Source organism: Trachypithecus francoisi, unplaced genomic scaffold (assembly GCF_009764315.1).
Source record: "Trachypithecus francoisi isolate TF-2019V2 unplaced genomic scaffold, Tfra_2.0 Lachesis_group0, whole genome shotgun sequence".
NCBI classification, from domain to species: domain Eukaryota; kingdom Metazoa; phylum Chordata; class Mammalia; order Primates; family Cercopithecidae; genus Trachypithecus; species Trachypithecus francoisi.
The window spans coordinates 67,101,626-67,121,110 of record NW_022681453.1 but is presented as its reverse complement, the minus strand read 5'-3'; the positions used below and the strand labels follow the sequence as shown (position 1 = coordinate 67,121,110).

General features: G+C 38.5%; 1 protein-coding gene across 2 annotated transcripts in view; it reads left to right on the top strand.

Moving 5' to 3' along the window:
* EAF2 (ELL associated factor 2) overlaps positions 1-9,100 on the top strand; it is a 52,370-nt gene extending 43,270 nt beyond the window's left edge. For both annotated transcript variants that reach the window (XM_033211063.1, XM_033211062.1), the window contains one exon: positions 8,918-9,100. In XM_033211063.1, the coding sequence (XP_033066954.1) occupies positions 8,918-8,964 (47 nt within the window). In that variant the 3' untranslated portion in view covers positions 8,965-9,100. The remainder of the gene's footprint in view (positions 1-8,917) is intronic.
* The last annotated feature ends 10,385 nt before the right edge of the window (positions 9,101-19,485 follow it).

Here is a 19,485-nt window from a genome sequence, read left to right as displayed (position 1 = left end):
CTTCTAGCTATTTTGAAATATACAATAAATTGTTGTTAAGTATAGTCACCCTACTCTACTGTTGAACACTAGAACTTACTAACTTTATTTAGTTATTCAGTTATTTAACTGTATTTTTGTACCCATTAACCAACCTCTCTTTATCCCTGTCTTCACCTTTCCAAGCCTCTGGTAACCATCATTCTACTCTCCATCTCCATGAGATAGACTTCATTAATTCTCACATGTGAGTGAAACCATATGATATTTCTCTTTCTGTGCCTGGCTTATTTCACTTAACATAATGACCCCCAGTTCCAGTCACATTGCTGCCAATGACAAGATTCCATTCCTTTTTATGTCTGAATAGTATTTTACTATGTATATTAATTATTTATTCATCCATTAATGGACACTTAGGTTGATTCCATATATTGGCTCTTGTGAATAATGCTGCAATGAACATAGGCGTGCAGATATCACTTTGATATACTGAGTTCCTTTCTTTAGGATATATACCTAGCAGTGAGATTGCTGGAGCATAAGTAGATCTATATAGTTTTTTGAGGAACGTCCATACTGTTCTCCATAGTGCCTGTACTAATTTACATTCCCACAAGCATTCCCTTTGTGTCCTTGCCAGCATGTTATTTTTTGTCTTTTCAATAATAGTCATTTTAAGTGGGATGAGATGATGTCTCATTATGATTTTGATATGCATTTCCCTAATTATTAGTGATGATGACCATTTTTTCATATGCCTGTGGGCATTTTTAAAATTATTGATTTTAAATATCTTCTTTTGAGAAAAATCTATTCAGATTATTTGCCCATTTTTAAATGGTATTATATGGGGGTTCTTTGGCTATTGAGTTGTTTGAATTTCTATATATTCTGGTTTTTAATCCCTTGTTGGATGGATACTTTGCAAATATCTTCTCCCATTCTGTAGATTGTCTCTTTACTCCATTGATTGTTTCTTTTGCTGTGCAGAAGCTTTTTAGTTTGATGTGATCCTATTTGTCTGCTTTTGCTTTTGTTGTCAGTGTTTTCAGGTCTTACATACAAAAAAATCATGGCACAGATGAATCTCTTAGAATGTTTCCTCAATGTTTTCTTCTAGTAGTTTCGCAGTTTCAGGCCCTAGAATTGAACCTTTAATCTGTTTTGATTTTATTTTTGTTTATAGTAAGAGATGGGGGTCTAGTTCCTTTTTTCTTTTCTTTTCCTTCCTTCTTTCTTTCTTTCTTTCTTTTTTTTTAAGGATATCCCGTTTTCCCAGCACCATTTATTGAAGAAACTGTCCTTTTCTCCACGGAATGTTCTTGGTGCCTTTGTGAAAAATCAGTTGACTATAAATATGTGGATTTATTTCTGGGTTCTCTATTCTGTTCCATTGGTCTATGTGTCTATTTTTATGCCAATACCATGCTGTTTTCTTAGGTAATGTGGTACCTCCAGCTTTATTCTTTTTGTTCAGGGTTGCTTTGGCTATCTGGCATCATCTGTGGTTCCGTATGAAGCTTATTTATTTATTTATTTATTTGTTTATTTATTTGTATCTGTGAAGAATGTCTTTGGTATTTTGATAGGTATTGCATTGGATCTGTAGATTGCTTTTGGTAGTATCGTTATTTTCACATTATAATTCTTTCAGTCTATGAACATGGCATGTCTTTCCATTTTTTGTGACCACTTCCATTTCTTTCATCAGTGTTTTATAGTCTTCCTTGTGAAGCTCTTTCACCTTCTTGGTTAAATTTATTCCTAGGTTTTTGTTTTGTTTTGCTTTTTGGTTTTTAATTAGAGACAGGGTCTTGCTCTGTTGCCCAGGCTGAAATGTAATGGCATGATTATAGCTCACTGCAGCCTTGAACTCCTGGGCTCAAGTGATCTTCCCTCCTCAGGCCCCCAAGTTGCTGGGACTATATATATTCTGGTTTTTAATCCCTTGTTGGATGGATACTTTTTTTTTTTTTTTTTTTTTTTTTTTTGCAGAGACTGGGTCTCACTGTGTTGCACAAGCTGCTCTTGAACTCCTGGACCCAGGCAGTCCTCCTGCCTTGGCCTCCTAAAGCGCTGAGAATATAGGCATGAGCCACTGTCCTGGACCTTAGTGTTTTGGTGTGTGTGTGTGTGTGTGTATGTGTAGCTATTGTAAATGGGATTGCTTTCTTGATTTCTTTTTCTGCTAGTTTCTTGTTGGTTTATATAAACGCTACTAATTTTTGTAAGTTGATTTTTGTATCTTGCAACTTACTTAAATTGTTTATCAATCCTGAGTGTTTTTGTGGAGCTTTTAGGGTTTTCTCTTTATAAGATTTTGTCATCTGCAAACAGGGACAGTTTGGCTTCTTCCTTTGCAATTTGGATGCCCTTTATTTTTCTCTCTTGTTTCTTTGCTCTGGCTAGGACTTCCAGTACTGTGTAATAAGAGTGGTGAGAGTGAGCATCCTTATATTGTTCCAGCTCCTTGAAGAAAAGCTTTCGGCTTTTCCCCATTTAGTATAATGTTAACTGTGGGTTTTTCTTTTTTTTTTTTTTTTTTTTTTTTTTTGAGGCGGAGTCTCGCTCTGTCTCCCGGACTGGAGTGCAGTGGCCGGATCTCAGCTCACTGCAAGCTCCGCCTCCCGGGTTTACGCCATTCTCCTGCCTCAGCCTCCCGAGTAGCTGGGACTACAGGCGCCCGCCACCTCGCCCAGCTAGTTTTTGTATTTTTAGTAGAGACGGGGTTTCACCGTGTTAGCCAGGATGGTCTCGATCTCCTGACCTCGTGATCCACCCGTCTCGGCCTCCCAAAGTGCTGGGATTACAGGCTTGAGCCACCGCGCCCGGCCACTGTGGGTTTTTCTAATACAGCCTTTATTGTGTTGAGGTACACTCCTTCTAGATCTAGTTTGTTAAGGGTCTTTTATCATAAAGGGATGTTGAATTTTATCAAATGCTTTTTCCACATCTATTGAGATAATCATATGGTTTTTGTCCTTCATTCTGTTGGTGTGATGTTTCACATTTATTGATTTGGGTATGTTGAACCATTCTTACATCTGTGGGATAAATCCCACTTATCATGGTGAATGATCCTTTTAATGTGCTGTTGGATTTGGTTTGCTACTATTTGTTGAGGATTTTTGCATGTATTTTCATCAGAGATACTGACCTATAGTTGTGTCCTTGTCTGGTTTCAGTATCAGGGTAATACTGGCCTCATAGAATGAATTTGGAAGAATTCTTTCCTCTTCAGTTTTCTGGAAGAATTTGAGAAGAATTGGTATTTATTCTTTAAATGTTTGGTAGAATTCAGTACAGAAGCCATCAGGTCCTGACCTTTTTTTTTGATAGGAGACTTTTTATTACTGATTCAGTCTTATTACTTGTACTTGATCTGTTCAGATTTTCTTTTTTTTCTTGGTTCAATCTTTGTAGGTGGTATATGTCCAGGAGTTTATCAATTATCATTAGGTTTTCCAACTTGTTATTTTTTTAATTATTGTTTATTTTATTTTATTTTTTTATTTTTTGGAGACAGAGTCTTACTCTGTTGCCTAGGCTGGAATCCAGTGGTGTGATCTTGGCTCACTGCAACCTCTGCCTCCCAGGTTCAAGCAATTCTTCTGCCTCAGCCTCCCAAGTGGCTGGGACTACAGGTGCATGCCGCCACACCCGGCTAATTTTTTTGTATTTTAGTAGAGATGGGGTTTCATTGTGTTGCCCAGGCTGGTCTCGAACTCCTGAGCTCAGGCAATCCACCTGCCTCAGCCTCCCAAAGTGCTAGGATTGCAGGTGTGAGCCAATGCACCCTACCTTAATTATATTTTTATTAAAAAATCTATTCCAGTAAATTTGGCATAGGAATGGATGGTTTTGTAGAAAAAGTATAATTTACCAAATCACAACAAAATAAGGGTCATCACAGAAATGTAAGAAATGTTAAACATATGAAATGGGATCAATCTAATTCACCACGTTAACAGATTATAGAAGTAAACCCATATGACCATTTCAACAAATGAATAACTTGACAAAATTCGATATTTATTAACTTGAAAATACGTACTTGAGGCTGGGCATGGTAGTTCACACTTGTAATCCCAGCACTTTGGGAGGACGAGGCAGGCGGGTCACTTGAGGCCAGGAGTTCAAGACTAGCCTGGTCAACATGGTGAAACCCTGTCTCTACTAAAAATGCAAAAATTAGCCAGGCATGCTGGTGCACACCAATAATCCCAGGTCCTCAGGAGGCTGAGGCATGAGAATTGCTCAAATCCAGGAGGTGGAGGTTACAGTGAGCTGAGATCATGTCACTGCACTCCAGCTGAGTGACAGAGTGAAACTCTGTCTCAAAAAAAAAACAAAATTAAATTAAAATAAATAAAAACATTTACCAAAGGATGAATATAATAGGATTTTCTTAGCTTTACAAAAGTTAATTACCAAAAAACAGAACTACAAACGTCATACTAATAGAGACTTTAGAAGCATTCCTGTTAAATTCAGGAACAAGACAAAGAGGACTAATGTTATTTCTGTTGAGCACTCTATTGAATTTGCTAGTAAATGCAATAAAACAAGTAAAAGAAATATGATATAAGAATTGAAAACAAGAAATAAAATACTCTTAATTTGTAGGAATGTAAATTACCTACATAGGAAATCCAAAAGAATCAACAAACAATAGAACTAATAAAATATTTGGAAAGATTACTAGATGCAAAAGATATACGCAAAAGTAAAGTCTATAGTGTTTTTGTCTATCGGTAATAACCACTTGGGAAGTTTTGTTTTTTTTTAAAGTAAAAATAGTGAAATTTCTTTTCTTGATGTGTCTAAACTAGGAGTTTCCTAATGAAATAAACCATCTCTGACCGTTACTGCAGTCATCCCATTGCTCAGCTTTATAAGAGACCCAACACCCCCTTTTGTAACAGATATTTTTTAAATTCTCCTTTACTATTTTGAAATAAATTTCATAGCTTAATATAATCTGTGTACATACATCTTTGAAAAGCATTAATTTAATTTAATATAAAGGCAAAATAAAAACAAATTTATAGTAATATGTATTCCAACTTTGTAAATGTTAAAGAATAGCTGTATCAGAAGATATAATGAAGTAACCATGTTTTTGCAGTTACTTTTAATGCATAAGTTTGGATTTAAGAAAAACAAAACAACATTCAACTCATATTGTCAACAATTTTTTTTTTTTTGAGGCGGAGTCTCGCTCTGTCGCCCGGACTGGAGTGCAGTGGCCAGATCTCAGCTCACTGCAAGCTCCGCCTCCCGGGTTTACGCCATTCTCCTGCCTCAGCCTCCCGAGTAGCTGGGACTACAGGCGCCCGCCACCTCGCCCGGCTAGTTTTTTTTGTATTTTTAGTAGAGACGGGGTTTCACCGTGTTAGCCAGGATGGTCTCGATCTCCTGACCTCGTGATCCGCCCGTCTCGGCCTCCCAAAGTGCTGGGATTACAGGCTTGAGCCACCGCGCCCGGCCAACAATTTTTCTTTTTATTTGACCTGTAGAAATAAGGACTAGAAAAGTATAGGCATATATATTAAAAAATTGCATCTACAGCTGCCTATACAGACAAGTGTTGTTGTGCTGTATTGCTGCTCTAAATACAATGAGCAGCATTGATGACACTAATGTGTTGCCCCAAACTATTTTTAAAAGAACATTTTTGAAAAGTTCTTAAAAAATACAAAACAAAATCATCTTCAGTTTACATGATAGCTGCATACTTGTAAGTTTCAATTAAATATGTGCAAAGCAATATTTGGAATTTATGGAAATGTATTTCAGCTTTAGTTTTACGTTTATAAACAGATCTTCCAAGTACATATTCCATCAGACTTTCAAAAGTTTCACAGAATATAGAAGAGTTCTTTATTGTGAAAGACTGGTTCGTCCATTGCCAGACATTGAGCATTCCTAAACTCCCCTCCCACTAAATGCTATTAGCAATCTACAGCCATCAGGACAAGTAACCCCTCATGTAAATTTCTGTACCATCCCCTGGGGGGCAGTACTACTCTCAGTGCTAACTATTAGTTTAAATGTCTGAATATATTTTTATGGGTAAACTCTCTTTTTCTGAGTCATAATTACAGCTATGATTGAAAACACATTTTCTTTACTAAGCAACTCATAATCAAAGGCTAATCTTATATCTTCAAAACTTGACTGAATATTTTATAACCTTGATAGTATAAAGTCTATAAAGGCAAAATAGAACTCTGAGTGCGTTTGGGTTTGTGTCACTTGAAAAACTCGTATTACAGGCATCATATGAAGTTGAACATTCTTATGTCATAAAATAGTTGTGTAGGCCGGGCGCGGTGGCTCAAGCCTGTAATCCCAGCACTTTGGGAGGCCGAGACGGGCGGATCACGAGGTCAGGAGATCGAGACCATCCTGGCTAACACGGTGAAACCCCGTCTCTACTAAAAATACAAAAACTAGCCGGGCGAGGTGGCGGGCGCCTGTAGTCCCAGCTACTCGGGAGGCTGAGGCAGGAGAATGGCGTAAACCCGGGAGGCGGAGCTTGCAGTGAGCTGAGATCCGGCCACTGCACTCCAGTCTGGGCGACAGAGCGAGACTCCGCCTCAAAAAAAAAAAAAAAAATAGTTGTGTAAGTGGAAACTGAATCCTTGAAAACGGGCCAGGCGAGGTGGCTCATGCCTGTAATCCCAGCACTTTGGGAGGCCGAGGCAGGTGATTCACCTGAGGTCAGGAGTTCGAGACCACCCTGGCCAACATGGTGAAACCCCGACTCTACTAAAAATACAAAAAAATTAGCCAGTCATGGTGGCGCATGCCTGTAATCTCAGCTACTTGGGAGGCTAAGGCAGGAGAATTGCTTGAACCATGGAGGCAGAGTTTTCAGTGAGCCGAGATAGCACCACTGTGCTCCAGCCTGGGTGACAAGAGTGAAACTCCATCTCAAAAAGTAAAAAAGAAAAGAAAGTTATGAGATGGTCATGAGAACCAGATGCACAGAAGAAGCTTTAGCAGATTGTCTTATTTATTTATTTATTTATTTTGAGATGGAGTTTCACTCTGTCACCAGGCTGGAGTACAGTGGCACGATCTTGGCTTACTGCAACCTCCGCCTCCCAGGTTCAAGTGATTCTCCTGCCTCAGCCTCCCGAGTAGCTAGGACTACAGGCATGCGCCACCATGCCCAGCTAATTTTGTATTTTTAGTAGAGATGGGGTTTCACCATGTTGGCCAGGATGGTCTCAATCTCTTGACCTCATGATCCACCTGCCTTTGCCTCCCAAAGTGCTGGGATTACAGGCGTGAGCCACTGTGCGCCCGGTCTAGCAGATTTCTTTATCAAATGATGTTATCAGTTCTGGAGTTCATGCAAAAGACTGAGACATCTTATAACTTATACGTGGCCTAAAAACTATTCTTCTTAAATTAGGTATTGATTTCAAAACATGCCAGCTTTTTTGATTATGGATTAGTTAAAAAATACAAGAATTTTTTTAACCACTGTAATTTACTACCTAAGTGATTTCATTCAGTCCCTTTGCTTCAGATAAAACTGTATGATCAATGATTCTCAAATCTTTATTTCCAGCTCCAGCCTCTACCTTTAGCTCCAGACTTGTATATCCAAGTGCCAGTACCAAATATATTTGGGTATTTACTAGGTATCTCAGATTTACCACATGAAGATTGAACTTGTGATTTTTCTTCTACAACCATGTTCCTCTGGTGTTTCTCATCTCAGTAAATGATAACTCAGTAAATGATTTATCCAGTTGTTCAGAACAGAAACCTTGGGGTCATTCTTCACTTCTTTCTCTTGTACCCTAAATTCAATGTTTTAATTAGTCCTATAAACTCTATCTTCAAAGTATATTATGAATATGACCACTTAGGGTCACCTCCCCTGGACTACCTGAGTCAAAGCCAACATTATTTCTTACATGAGAGACTGCATTAGACTTACAACTGCTCTCTTGTTTCTGTGTTTCTTCCACACCATTATGGCATATTTACTGATCTACAACCGGTTTTAAGTTAGTTGCCTGCTTAAAATTTTCTCATGAATTCTCATTACATTTTCAAACAAAATCCAAAGTTTTTACCATGACCTTCTGGATATGTTTCTGACCTCATTTACTGCTGTTATCTTCCTTATTCATTCCATTCCACCCACAGTGGCCTTCTTGCAAGTCAGAGAATGCAACAAGTATGCTCCTGCCTTGGGGCATTTGCACTTCTCTTCTTTTAGCCTGGTCACTTCACCTCCACGCTCTCCATTTTTTATGACTTTCTTCCTATATTTGAATCTCTGTTCAAATGTCAGCCCTCAAAAAGACCTTCAAAACTACCCTATCTAAAATAGCACCTGCGACTGCAATCTCCGTACCCATTTTCATTTTTCCGTAACACTCATCCCTACTTGGCATTATATTATATATTTGTTTATTTATTTACTGTCTGTCTCCCCCACTGGACTGTAAGCTCCAGGACAGTAAGTACATAGATGAATTACAAAAGGAATCAATGGTGAGTTATCCTTGACATGTATTATTTAATGATTTTGACTCCATTTTAAGTAAAAAAAAAAAATTTCACTCTTCAAAATGATATAGTCTGATCTTCTAAACTATACTTTTCTCATTTCCTGATTTAATTAAATCAGTGATATAAAAAAAAGAGTGATGGGGATATGTAAAAGAAGACTAAAATAGATGCCAGGAAATACTAAAACTGTGCTGAAGTTTGGTGGTATATTTTTTCTTTACACACAGTATTAATTATTTGAGTTACTAATTGTGTCACTGAATTACAGAATAAGCAAAATGCTAGCTAAACAGAATCATGCTTGGGGGCTATATTTTGTGTAAAATTTATGTTATGCAAAAATAAATATTAAATATTTAATTACTACAGTTTTGTTATTTCTTTTTCATTTTAGGAAATGATTTGCAGCTGAGTGAATCAGGAAGTGACAGTGATGACTGAAGAAATATTTAGCTATAAATAAAAATTTATACAGCATGTATAATTTATTTTGTATTAACAATAAAAATTCCTAAGACTGAGGGAAATGTCTTAACTTTTGATGAGAAAAGAAATTAAATTTGATTCAGAAATTTCAGTTGATGTTATTTATTTGTTTTTTAGACAATTTATTTATATATGTAAATAAATATAAATATAAAGTTATACATATATAAAATTATATATTATATAATTTATTTATATAAAGTTTATATATGTATATTTATATATACATATGTAATTTTTATATGTATAACTTTGTATTTTATTTTATTTTTATTTTTATTTTTTTATTTTTTATTTTTTTTATTTTTATTTATTTATTTTTATTTTTTATTATACTTTAAGTTCTAGGTACATGTGCATAACGTTTATATCATGTATAACTCCCCAATGCAATCCCTCCCTCCTCCCCCCTCCCCATGATAGGCCCCAGTGTGTGATGTTCCCCTTCCCGAGTCCAAGTGATCTCATTGTTCAGTTCCCACCTATGAGTGAGAACATGCGGTGTTTGGTTTCTCTTCTTGTGATAGTTTGCTAAGAATGATGGTTTCCAGCTGCATCCATGTCCCTACAAAGGACGCAAACTCATCCTTTTTGATGGCTGCATAGTATTCCATGGTGTATATGTGCCACATTTTCTTAATCCAGTCTGTCACAGATGGACATTTGGGTTGATTCCAAGTCTTTGCTATTGTGAATAGTGCCGCAATAAACATACGTGTGCATGTGTCTTTGTAGTAGAGTAATTTATAATCCTTTGGGTATATACCCAGTAGTGGGATGGCTGGGTCATATGGTACATCTAGTTCTAGATCCTTGAGGAATCGCCATACTGTTTTCCATAATGGTTGAACTAGTTTACAATCCCACCAACAGTGTAAAAGTGTTCCTATTTCTCCACATCCTCTCCAACATCTATTGTTTCCTGACTTCTTAATGATTGCCATTCTAACTGGTGTGAGATGGTATCTCATTGTGGTTTTGATTTGCATTTCTCTGATGGCGAGTGATGATGAGCATTTTTTCATGTGTCTGTTGGCTGTATGGATGTCTTCTTTTGAGAAATGTCTGTTCATATCCTTTGCCCACTTTTTGATGGGGTTGTTTGTTTTTTTCTTGTATATTTGTTTGAGTTCTTTGTAGATTCTGGATATTAGCCCTTTGTCAGATGAGTAGGTTGCAAAAATTTTCTCCCATTCTGTAGGTTGCCTGTTCACTCTGATGGTAGTTTCTTTTGCTGTGCAAAAGCTCTTTAGTTTAATGAGATCCCATTTGTCAATTTTGGCTTTTGCTGCCGTTGCTTTTGGTGTTTTAGACATGAAGTCCTTGCCCATGCCTATGTCCTGAATGGTACTACCTAGATTTTCTTCTAGGGTTTTTATGGTATTAGGTCTAACATTTAAGTCTCTAATCCATCTTGAATTAATTTTCGTATAAGGGGTAAGGAAAGGATCCAGTTTCAGCTTTCTACTTGTGGCTAGCCAATTTTCCCAGCACCATTTATTAAATAGGGAATCCTTTCCCCATTCTTGTTTTTCTCAGGTTTGTCAAAGATCAGATGGCTGTAGATGTGTGGTATTATTTCTGAGGACTCTGTTCTGTTCCACTGGTCTATTTCTCTGTTGTGGTACCAGTACCATGCTGTTTTGGTTACTGTAGCCTTGTAGTATAGTTTGAAGTCAGGTAGCGTGACGCCTCCAGCTTTGTCCTTTTGACCTAGGATTGTCTTGGCAATGCGGGCTCTTTTTTGGTTCCATATGAACTTTAAAGCAGTTTTTTCCAATTCTGTGAAGAAACTCATTGGTAGCTTGATGGGGATGGCATTGAATCTATAAATCACCTTGGGCAGTATGGCCATTTTCACGATATTGATTCTTCCTATCCATGAGCATGGTATGTTCTTCCATTTGTTTGTGTCCTCTTTGATTTCACTGAGCAGTGGTTTGTAGTTCTCCTTGAAGAGGTCCTTTACATCCCTTGTAAGCTGGATTCCTAGGTATTTTATTCTCTTTGAAGCAATTGTGAATGGAAGTTCATTCCTGACTTGGCTCTCTGCTTGTCTGTTACTGGTGTATAAGAATGCTTGTGATTTTTGCACATTAATTTTGTATCCTGAGACTTTGCTGAAGTTGCTTATCAGCTTAAGGAGATTTTGGGCTGAGACGATGGGTTTTTCTAAATATACAATCATGTCATCTGCAAACAGGGACAATTTGACTTCTTCTTTTCCTAACTGGATACCCTTGATTTCTTTCTCTTGCCTGATTGCCCTAGCCAGAACTTCCAACACTATGTTGAATAGGAGTGGTGAGAGAGGGCATCCCTGTCTTGTGCCAGTTTTCAAAGGGAATTTTTCCAGTTTTTGCCCATTCAGTATGATATTAGCTGTGGGTTTGTCGTAAATAGCTCTTATTATTTTGAGGTACGTTCCATCAATACCGAATTTATTGAGCGTTTTTAGCATAAAGGGCTGTTGAATTTTGTCAAAAGCCTTTTCTGCATCTATTGAGATAATCATGTGGTTCTTGTCTTTGGTTCTGTTTATATGCTGGATTACGTTTATTGATTTGCGAATGTTGAACCAGCCTTGCATCCCAGGGATGAAGCCCACTTGATCATGGTGGATAAGCTTTTTGATGTGCTGCTGAATCCGGTTTGCCAGTATTTTATTGAGAATTTTTGCATCGATGTTCATCAGGGATATTGGTCTAAAATTCTCTTTTTTTGTTGTGTCTCTGCCAGGCTTTGGTATCAGGATGATGTTGGCCTCATAAAATGAGTTAGGGAGGATTCCCTCTTTTTCTATTGATTGGAATAGTTTCAGAAGGAATGGTACCAGCTCCTCCTTGTACCTCTGGTAGAATTCAGCTGTGAATCCATCTGGTCCTGGACTTTTTTTCGTGGGTAGGCTATTAATTGTTGCCTCAATTTCAGAGCCTGTTATTGGTCTATTCAGGGATTCAACTTCTTCCTGGTTCAGTCTTGGGAGAGTGTAAGTGTCCAGGAAATTATCCATTTCTTCTAGATTTTCTAGTCGATTTGCGTAGAGGCATTTATAGTATTCTCTGATGATTGTTTGTATTTCTGTGGGGTCGGTGGTGATATCCCCTTTATCATTTTTTATTGCGTCTATTTGATTCCTCTCTCTTTTCTTCTTTATTAGTCTTGCTAGCGGTCTGTCAATTTTGTTGATCTTTTCAAAAAACCAACTCCTGGATTCATTGATTTTTTGGAGGGTTTTTTGTGACTCTATCTCCTTCAGTTCTGCTCTGATCTTAGTTATTTCTTGCCTTCTGCTAGCTTTTGAATGTGTTTGCTCTTGCCTCTCTAGTTCTTTTAATTGTGATGTTAAAGTGTCAATTTTAGATCTTTCCTGCTTTCTCTTGTGGGCATTTAGTGCTATAAATTTCCCTCTACACACTGCTTTAAATGTGTCCCAGAGATTCTGGTATGTTGTATCTTTGTTCTCATTGGTTTCAAAGAACATCTTTATTTCTGCTTTCATTTCGTTATGTACCCAGTAGTCATTCAGGAGCAGGTTGTTCAGTTTCCATGTAGATGAGCGGTTTTGATTGAGTTTCTTAGTCCTGAGTTCTAGTTTGATTGCACTGTGGTCTGAGAGACAGTTTGTTATATTTCTGTTCTTGTACATTTGCTGAGGAGTGCTTTACTTCCAATTATGTGGTCAATTTTGGAATAAGTGCGATGTGGTGCTGAGAAGAATGTATATTCTGTTGATTTGGGGTGGAGAGTTCTATAGATGTCTATTAGGTCCGCTTGGTGCAGAGATGAGTTCAATTCCTGGATATCCTTGTTAACTTTCTGTCTCGTTGATCTGTCTAATGTTGACAGTGGAGTGTTGAAATCTCCCATTATTATTGTATGGGAGTCTAAGTCTCTTTGTAGGTCTCTAAGGACTTGCTTTATGAATCTGGGTGCTCCTGTATTGGGTGCATATATATTTAGGAGAGTTAGCTCTTCCTGTTGAATTGATCCCTTTACCATTATGTAATGGCCTTCTTTGTCTCTTTTGATCTTTGATGGTTTAAAGTCTGTTTTATCAGAGACTAGGATTGCAACCCCTGCTTTTTTTTGTTCTCCATTTGCTTGGTAGGTCTTTCTCCATCCCTTTATTTTGAGCCTATGTATGTCTCTGCATGTGAGATGGGTCTCCTGAATACAGCAGACTGATGGGTCTTGACTCTTTATCCAGTTTGCCAGTCTGTGTCTTTTAATTGGAGCATTTAGTCCATTTACATTTAAGGTTAATATTGTTATGTGTGAACTTGATCCTGTCATTATGATATTAACTGGTTATTTTGCTCATTAGTTGATGCAGTTTCTTCCTAGCCTCGATGGTCTTTACATTTTGGCATGTTTTTGCAATGGCTGGTACCGGTTGTTCCTTTCCATGTTTAGGGCTTCCTTCAGGGTCTCTTGTAAGGCAGGCCTGGTGGTGACAAAATCTCTAAGCATTTGCTTATCTGTAAAGGATTTTATTTCTCCTTCACTGATGAAACTTAGTTTGGCTGGATATGAAATTCTGGGTTGAAAATTCTTTTCTTTAAGAACGTTGAATATTGGCCCCCACTCTCTTCTGGCTTGTAGAGTTTCTGCCGAGAGATCTGCTGTTAGTCTGATGGGCTTCCCTTTGTGGGTAACCCGACCTTTCTCTCTGGCTGCCCTTAAGATTTTTTCCTTCATTTCAACTTTGGTGAATCTGGCAATTATGTGTCTTGGAGTTGCTCTTCTGGAGGAGTATCTTTGTGGCGTTCTCTGTATTTCCTGAATTTGAATGTTGGCCTGCCCTACTAGGTTGGGGAAGTTCTCCTGGATGATATCCTGAAGAGTGTTTTCCAACTTGGTTCCATTTTCCCCCTCACTTTCAGGCACCCCAATCAGACGTAGATTTGGTCTTTTTACATAATCCCATACTTCTTGCAGGCTTTGTTCATTTCTTTTTCTTCTTTTTTCTTTTGGTTTCTCTTCTCGCTTCATTTCATTCATTTGATCCTCAATCGCTGATACTCTTTCTTCCAGTTGATCGAGTCGGTTACTGAAGCTTGTGCATTTGTCACGTATTTCTCGTGTCATGGTTTTCATCTCTGTCATTTCGTTTATGATCTTCTCTGCATTAATTAGTCTAGCTGTCAATTCTTCCACTTTTTTTCAAGATTTTTAGTTTCTTTGCGCTGGGTACGTAATTCCTCCTTTAGCTCTGAGAAGTTTGATGGACTGAAGCCTTCTTCTCTCATCTCGTCAAAGTCATTCTCTGACCAGCTTTGATCCGTTGCTGGCGATGGGCTGCGCTCCTTTGCAGGGGGAGATGCGCTCTTATTTTTTGAATTTCCAGCTTTTCTGCCCTGCTTTTTCCCCATCTTTGTGGTTTTATCTGTCTCTGGTCTTTGATGATGGTGACGTACTGATGGGGTTTTGGTATAGGTGTCCTTCCTGTTTGATAGTTTTCCATCTGACAGTCAGAAGGACTGTCTGTTGGTCTGTTGGAGATTGCTTGAGGTCCACTCCAGACCCTGTTTGCCTGGGTATCAGCAGCAGAGGTTGCCAAAGATAGAATATTGCTGAGCAGCGAGTGTACCTGTCTGATTCTTCCTTTGGAAGTTTCCTCTCAGGGATGACTCCACCCTGTGAGGTGTGGGGTGTCAGACTGCCCCTAGTGGGGGATGTCTCCCAGCTAGGCTACTCAGGGGTCAGGGACCCACCTGAGCAGGCAGTCTGTCCGTTCTCGGATCTCAACCTCCGCGTTGGGAGATCCACGGCTCTCCCCAAAGCTGTCAGACAGAGTCGTTCGCCTCTGCACCGGCCCCCGCTGCTTTCCCTATTGGACCTCAGCTGTGGGCTGTCCCCAGAGGTGGAGTCTACAGAGACAGGCAGGTTTCCTTGAGCTGCTGTGAGCTCCACCCAGTTCGAGCTTCCCAGCGGCTTTGTTTACCTACTTAAGCCTCAGCAATGGCGGGCGCCCCTCCCCCAGCCTCGCTGCTGCCTTGCGATAGATCGCCGCAGACGGCTGTGTTAGCAGTGAGGGAGGCTCCGTGGGCGTGGGACCCTCCCGGCCAGGTGTGGGATATATTCTCCTGGTGTGCCTGTTTCCTTAAAGCGCAGTATTGGGGTGGGAGTTACGCGATTTTCCAGGTGTTATGTGTCTCAGTTCCCCTGGCTAGGAAAACGGATTTCCTTCCCCCTTGCGCTTCCAGGTGAGGCGATGCCTCGCCCTGCTTCAGCTCACGCTGGTCAGGCTGCAGCAGCTGACCAGCACCGATTGTCCGGCACTCCCTAGAGAGATGACCCCAGTACCTCAGTTGAAAATGCAGAAATCACCGGTCTTCTGTGTTACTCGCGCTGGGAGTTGGAGACTGGAGCTGTTCCTATTCGGCCATCTTGCTCCGCCCCTCCTCAACTTTGTATTTTAGAGCAGTTTTAGGTTCATAGCAAAGTTGAAGTTTTAGGTTCATAGCAAAGTTGAGAAGGTCTTATTTCTTCTCTCCCCATTATCAATATCCCACACTAGAGTGGCACATTTGTTAAAATAGATGAACCTACATTGATAGATCATTATTACACAGTCCATAGTTTACATTAGGGTTTAGTCTTGATGTTGTACATTCTATGGATTTTTGACAAATGTGTATCCATCATTTTGGTAACATTCAGAATAGTATCACTGCCCTAAAAATATTGTGCTCTGCCTATTCATTCATCCTTTCCCTCTAACTCCCAGCAACTACTAATCTTGTTGTCTCCATAGTTTTGCATTTTCCAGAATGTCATGTAGTTGGAATCATACAGAATATAGCCTTTTCAAATTAGTTTCTTTCACTTAATGATATGCATTTAAGTTTCCTCCATGTCTTTCATGGTTTGATAGCGCAGTTTTTTTTAAGTTTGAATCCTCTTCTATTGTCTGAATGTATCACAGTTTATTTATCAACTCAACTACTGAAGGACATGTTGGTTGCTTCCAAGTTTTGTCAATTATGAAAAAATTTTAAATTCAACTTCTTACCTCTGGAATTTATATAGTTTTTGTTTTTTAATTTATAAGTTTTTATTTTAACCTTGCTTTCTCCTTTTCTCTTTCTAGACCAACTTTAATTAATCTGTCTTCATTTTTATTTCTATTATTTATCAATACTTAGCCTTAAGTACATAACTAAATAACTACAACTGTTATTTATTACTTAACTCATAATTAATAAGCAAGCTCATAATTCAAAGAAGCTCGTAAAATGCTTATTTTAATATAGTAATTATAATAGTTTTTACTGAAAGTTGTTATGCTGAGTTTTCTTTTTGGTGTTAACACTACCAAAAATGAGTACATGGTGATATGAGCTGATCAAGCTGGCTATATAACATGCAGTATGTTTTCAAACTTCCAGCAAGTTAAACAGTACATGTTCAGTACATCATTTCCCCTCCTTATTTTTTCCCTCATAAGTGAAACATTCTTAAAGACCATTTTTTATGGATTGAATACCTAGTATATCATTCTTTATACCACTCAAGGGTATGTATAAGTACCTCAGAGAGAGAGGAATGAAATAATATCTCCTGTGCTTTTGTATCTCCTTATTTGATGTGTTTTCTGATACCAAAATGTAGGGAGCTAGTGGATTAGATAAGTTCTCAGATAAAAGGTTCTCTGCCAGAAATAACTGATGACCCTGACATGATTTAAACATATACACTTTTGGTTTGATCTGTACTGAATGGTTTGATTAAACTGATGGTAATGTAAGCATGCAAGCAGAAAAAGTAAGTTGGCTACAAAAGAACAAAAATCAAAGGACTTTGAATTATTCTATAAGACTAAACTCTAAAGGTAATAAAGCTGCATCTGTGCAAGGGTATTAATGTGACTTATGAATTATGTATTCATCAGATATCATCATAGTTTGGTAAGAAGGTATTCTTAGACATATAAGAATTCAGGAGTTCTATTATTCATATCGCATTCCTATAATAATTATTGTAGTAATTTCCTAAGTTATTAAGAGATGACTCAAAATTAAGAACTCAAGAATGGAAAAAAGTATAATAAAATATATTATAAAAAGATTGATAACTATCTAATATTTTCAGGACTGGCACCTTCTCTGTCTCCTGAAGGAAACTCACTCAATTTGAAGGGATAGTTGACACTCATGCCCAGAAACATTTTAAGTGAAAGTGACTTCCAGGATGCTGACTAGGGAGAGAAGGCCAAGAGCTTATTGGTCCTACTGCCCTGAGGCTGTAATCCTAGTTGGGGCAATCATGTTTCCAGCTGAGACTGGATACATGTGCAGCAGAAATCAGTGAAGGCCTAAGCTATTCACACACTCCTGACCAACCCTGAGGCATGTGCGTAGTATACACAAAAAGGCCTGGTGAAAAATAGAACTAGGGAAGATTTGAAAATAACATGTTCTTTGAATGTATTCCCTTACACATACAGATCCATTAGCAAAGGACACAGTCTTATTGGATCAAAGTGGTTTGGACATGATATCTGTTCAGTCATTGGCTATTCAGAGTACCATTTTGTAGAACAGTGACCTTAACGGAGGAAGGTTTGACTGGGAGGCAGAAGGGAGGCTGTGATATTATCTCTGAAGTACTTTCAGCATTGAAGTGCTAGAAATTTTTTTTAACATTATCTAGGTAGTGCTTGTGTGAGTTATACACATATAAAAATTAACAGAGCCGTACACTTAAAATTTGTGCATTTTACTTCAAGTTACATTTAATTTTAAAAGTCCATAAATAAAATCAATAGGAAAAATATTGCAATATAGAGGATGGCAGAACATTAATATCAATAATGTTTAAATTGATGTTACAAATTTACAAGAAGGGGACAAACAACTCTAGAAAAATGGGCAAAGAAAATGAATAGGCAGTTCCAAAAATTATAAAAGCATATATTTTGGCTCGGCAGTCTCACTTCTGGAAATTTATCCTACAGATATATTTAACTTCTGTGCAATGTTATTATTTCAGTATTACTTATGATAGAAAAAGACTGTGAACACTGAAAATTTGAGACAGGTCTCAGTTAATTAATTAATTTATTTATGTATTTATTTGAGACGGAGTTTTGCTCTTGTTGCCCAGGCTGGAATGCAAAGGTGGGGTCTCGGCTCACTGCAAGCTCCACCTCCCGAGTTCAAGCTATTCTCCTGCCTCAGCCTCCAGAGTAGTTGGGATTACAGGCGCCGGCCACCACGCCTGACTAGTTTTCGTATTTTTAGTAGAGATGGGGTTTCACCATGTTGGTCAAGTTGGTCTCAAACTGCTGACCTCGAGTGATCCTCCCGCCTCAGCCTCCCAAAGCACTGGGATTACAGGCCCGGCAGTCTCAGTTAATTTGGAAAGTTTATTTTACCAAGACTGAGGACTAGCCGGTGACCCAGCCTCAGGAAGTTCTGACGACTTTTGCCCAAGGTGGTTGGGGCGTAGCTTGGTTTTTTACATTTTAGGGAGATATGAGACACCAATCAATATATGTAAGAAATACATTAGTTCCTTCCAGAAAGGTGGAGACAACTCAAAGCAAAGGCCCCCACTGGGCGCTTCCAGGTCACAGGAAGGTGAGACAGATGGTTGCATTTGAGTTTCTGGTACGTCTTTCCAAAGGAGGCAATCAGAATCTGCATCATCTGTCTCTGTGAGCAGAGGGATGACTGAATAGACTGGGAGGCAGATTTGCCCTGAGTGATTCCCAGCTTGAAGGGGCCCAAGATATTTTCCTTTCCCAAGACTAAACCTGAGTATGCATCAATATAGGACTAGCTAAATGAACTATATTTACCTCCATACAGTTGATAACCTGTTCACACATTTATTGGCTATGTGGGTATTCTTTTTGTAAAATATCTGTTCAAATCTTTTTTTTTTTTTCTTTTGAGACAGAGTCTTGCTCTATCGCCCAGGCTGGAGTGCAGTGGTGTGATCTCAACTCACTGCAACCTCCACCTCCCAGGTTCAAGCAATTATCTTGCCTCAGTCTCTCAAGTAGCTGGGATTACAGGCACCCGCCACCACACCCAGCTAATTTTTTGTATTTTCAGTAGAGACGGGGTTTCACCATGCTCAGGTGATCCACCCTTCTCAGCCTCCCAAACTGCTGAGATTACAGGCATGAGCCACCACGTCGGCTGTTCAGACCTTTTGAATATTTTTCCATTTACTTATTAATCGTTTTGTTATTGATTTCTGCAGTTACTAATATAATCTGGACACAACTCCTTTGACAGATATAGGTAACACAAATATTTTCTTCTTCTCTGTAAATTGTCTTTTGACAATTTGAACAACAAAAGTTCTTAATTTTAATATTGTCCAACATATAATTTTTTTCTTTTATGATTACCATATTTTATATCTTTTTAAAGAAATGCTGACCAGGTGTGCTGGCTCACGCCTGTAATCCCAGCACTTTGGGAGGCCAAAGTAGGCGGATCATGAGGTCAGGAGTTC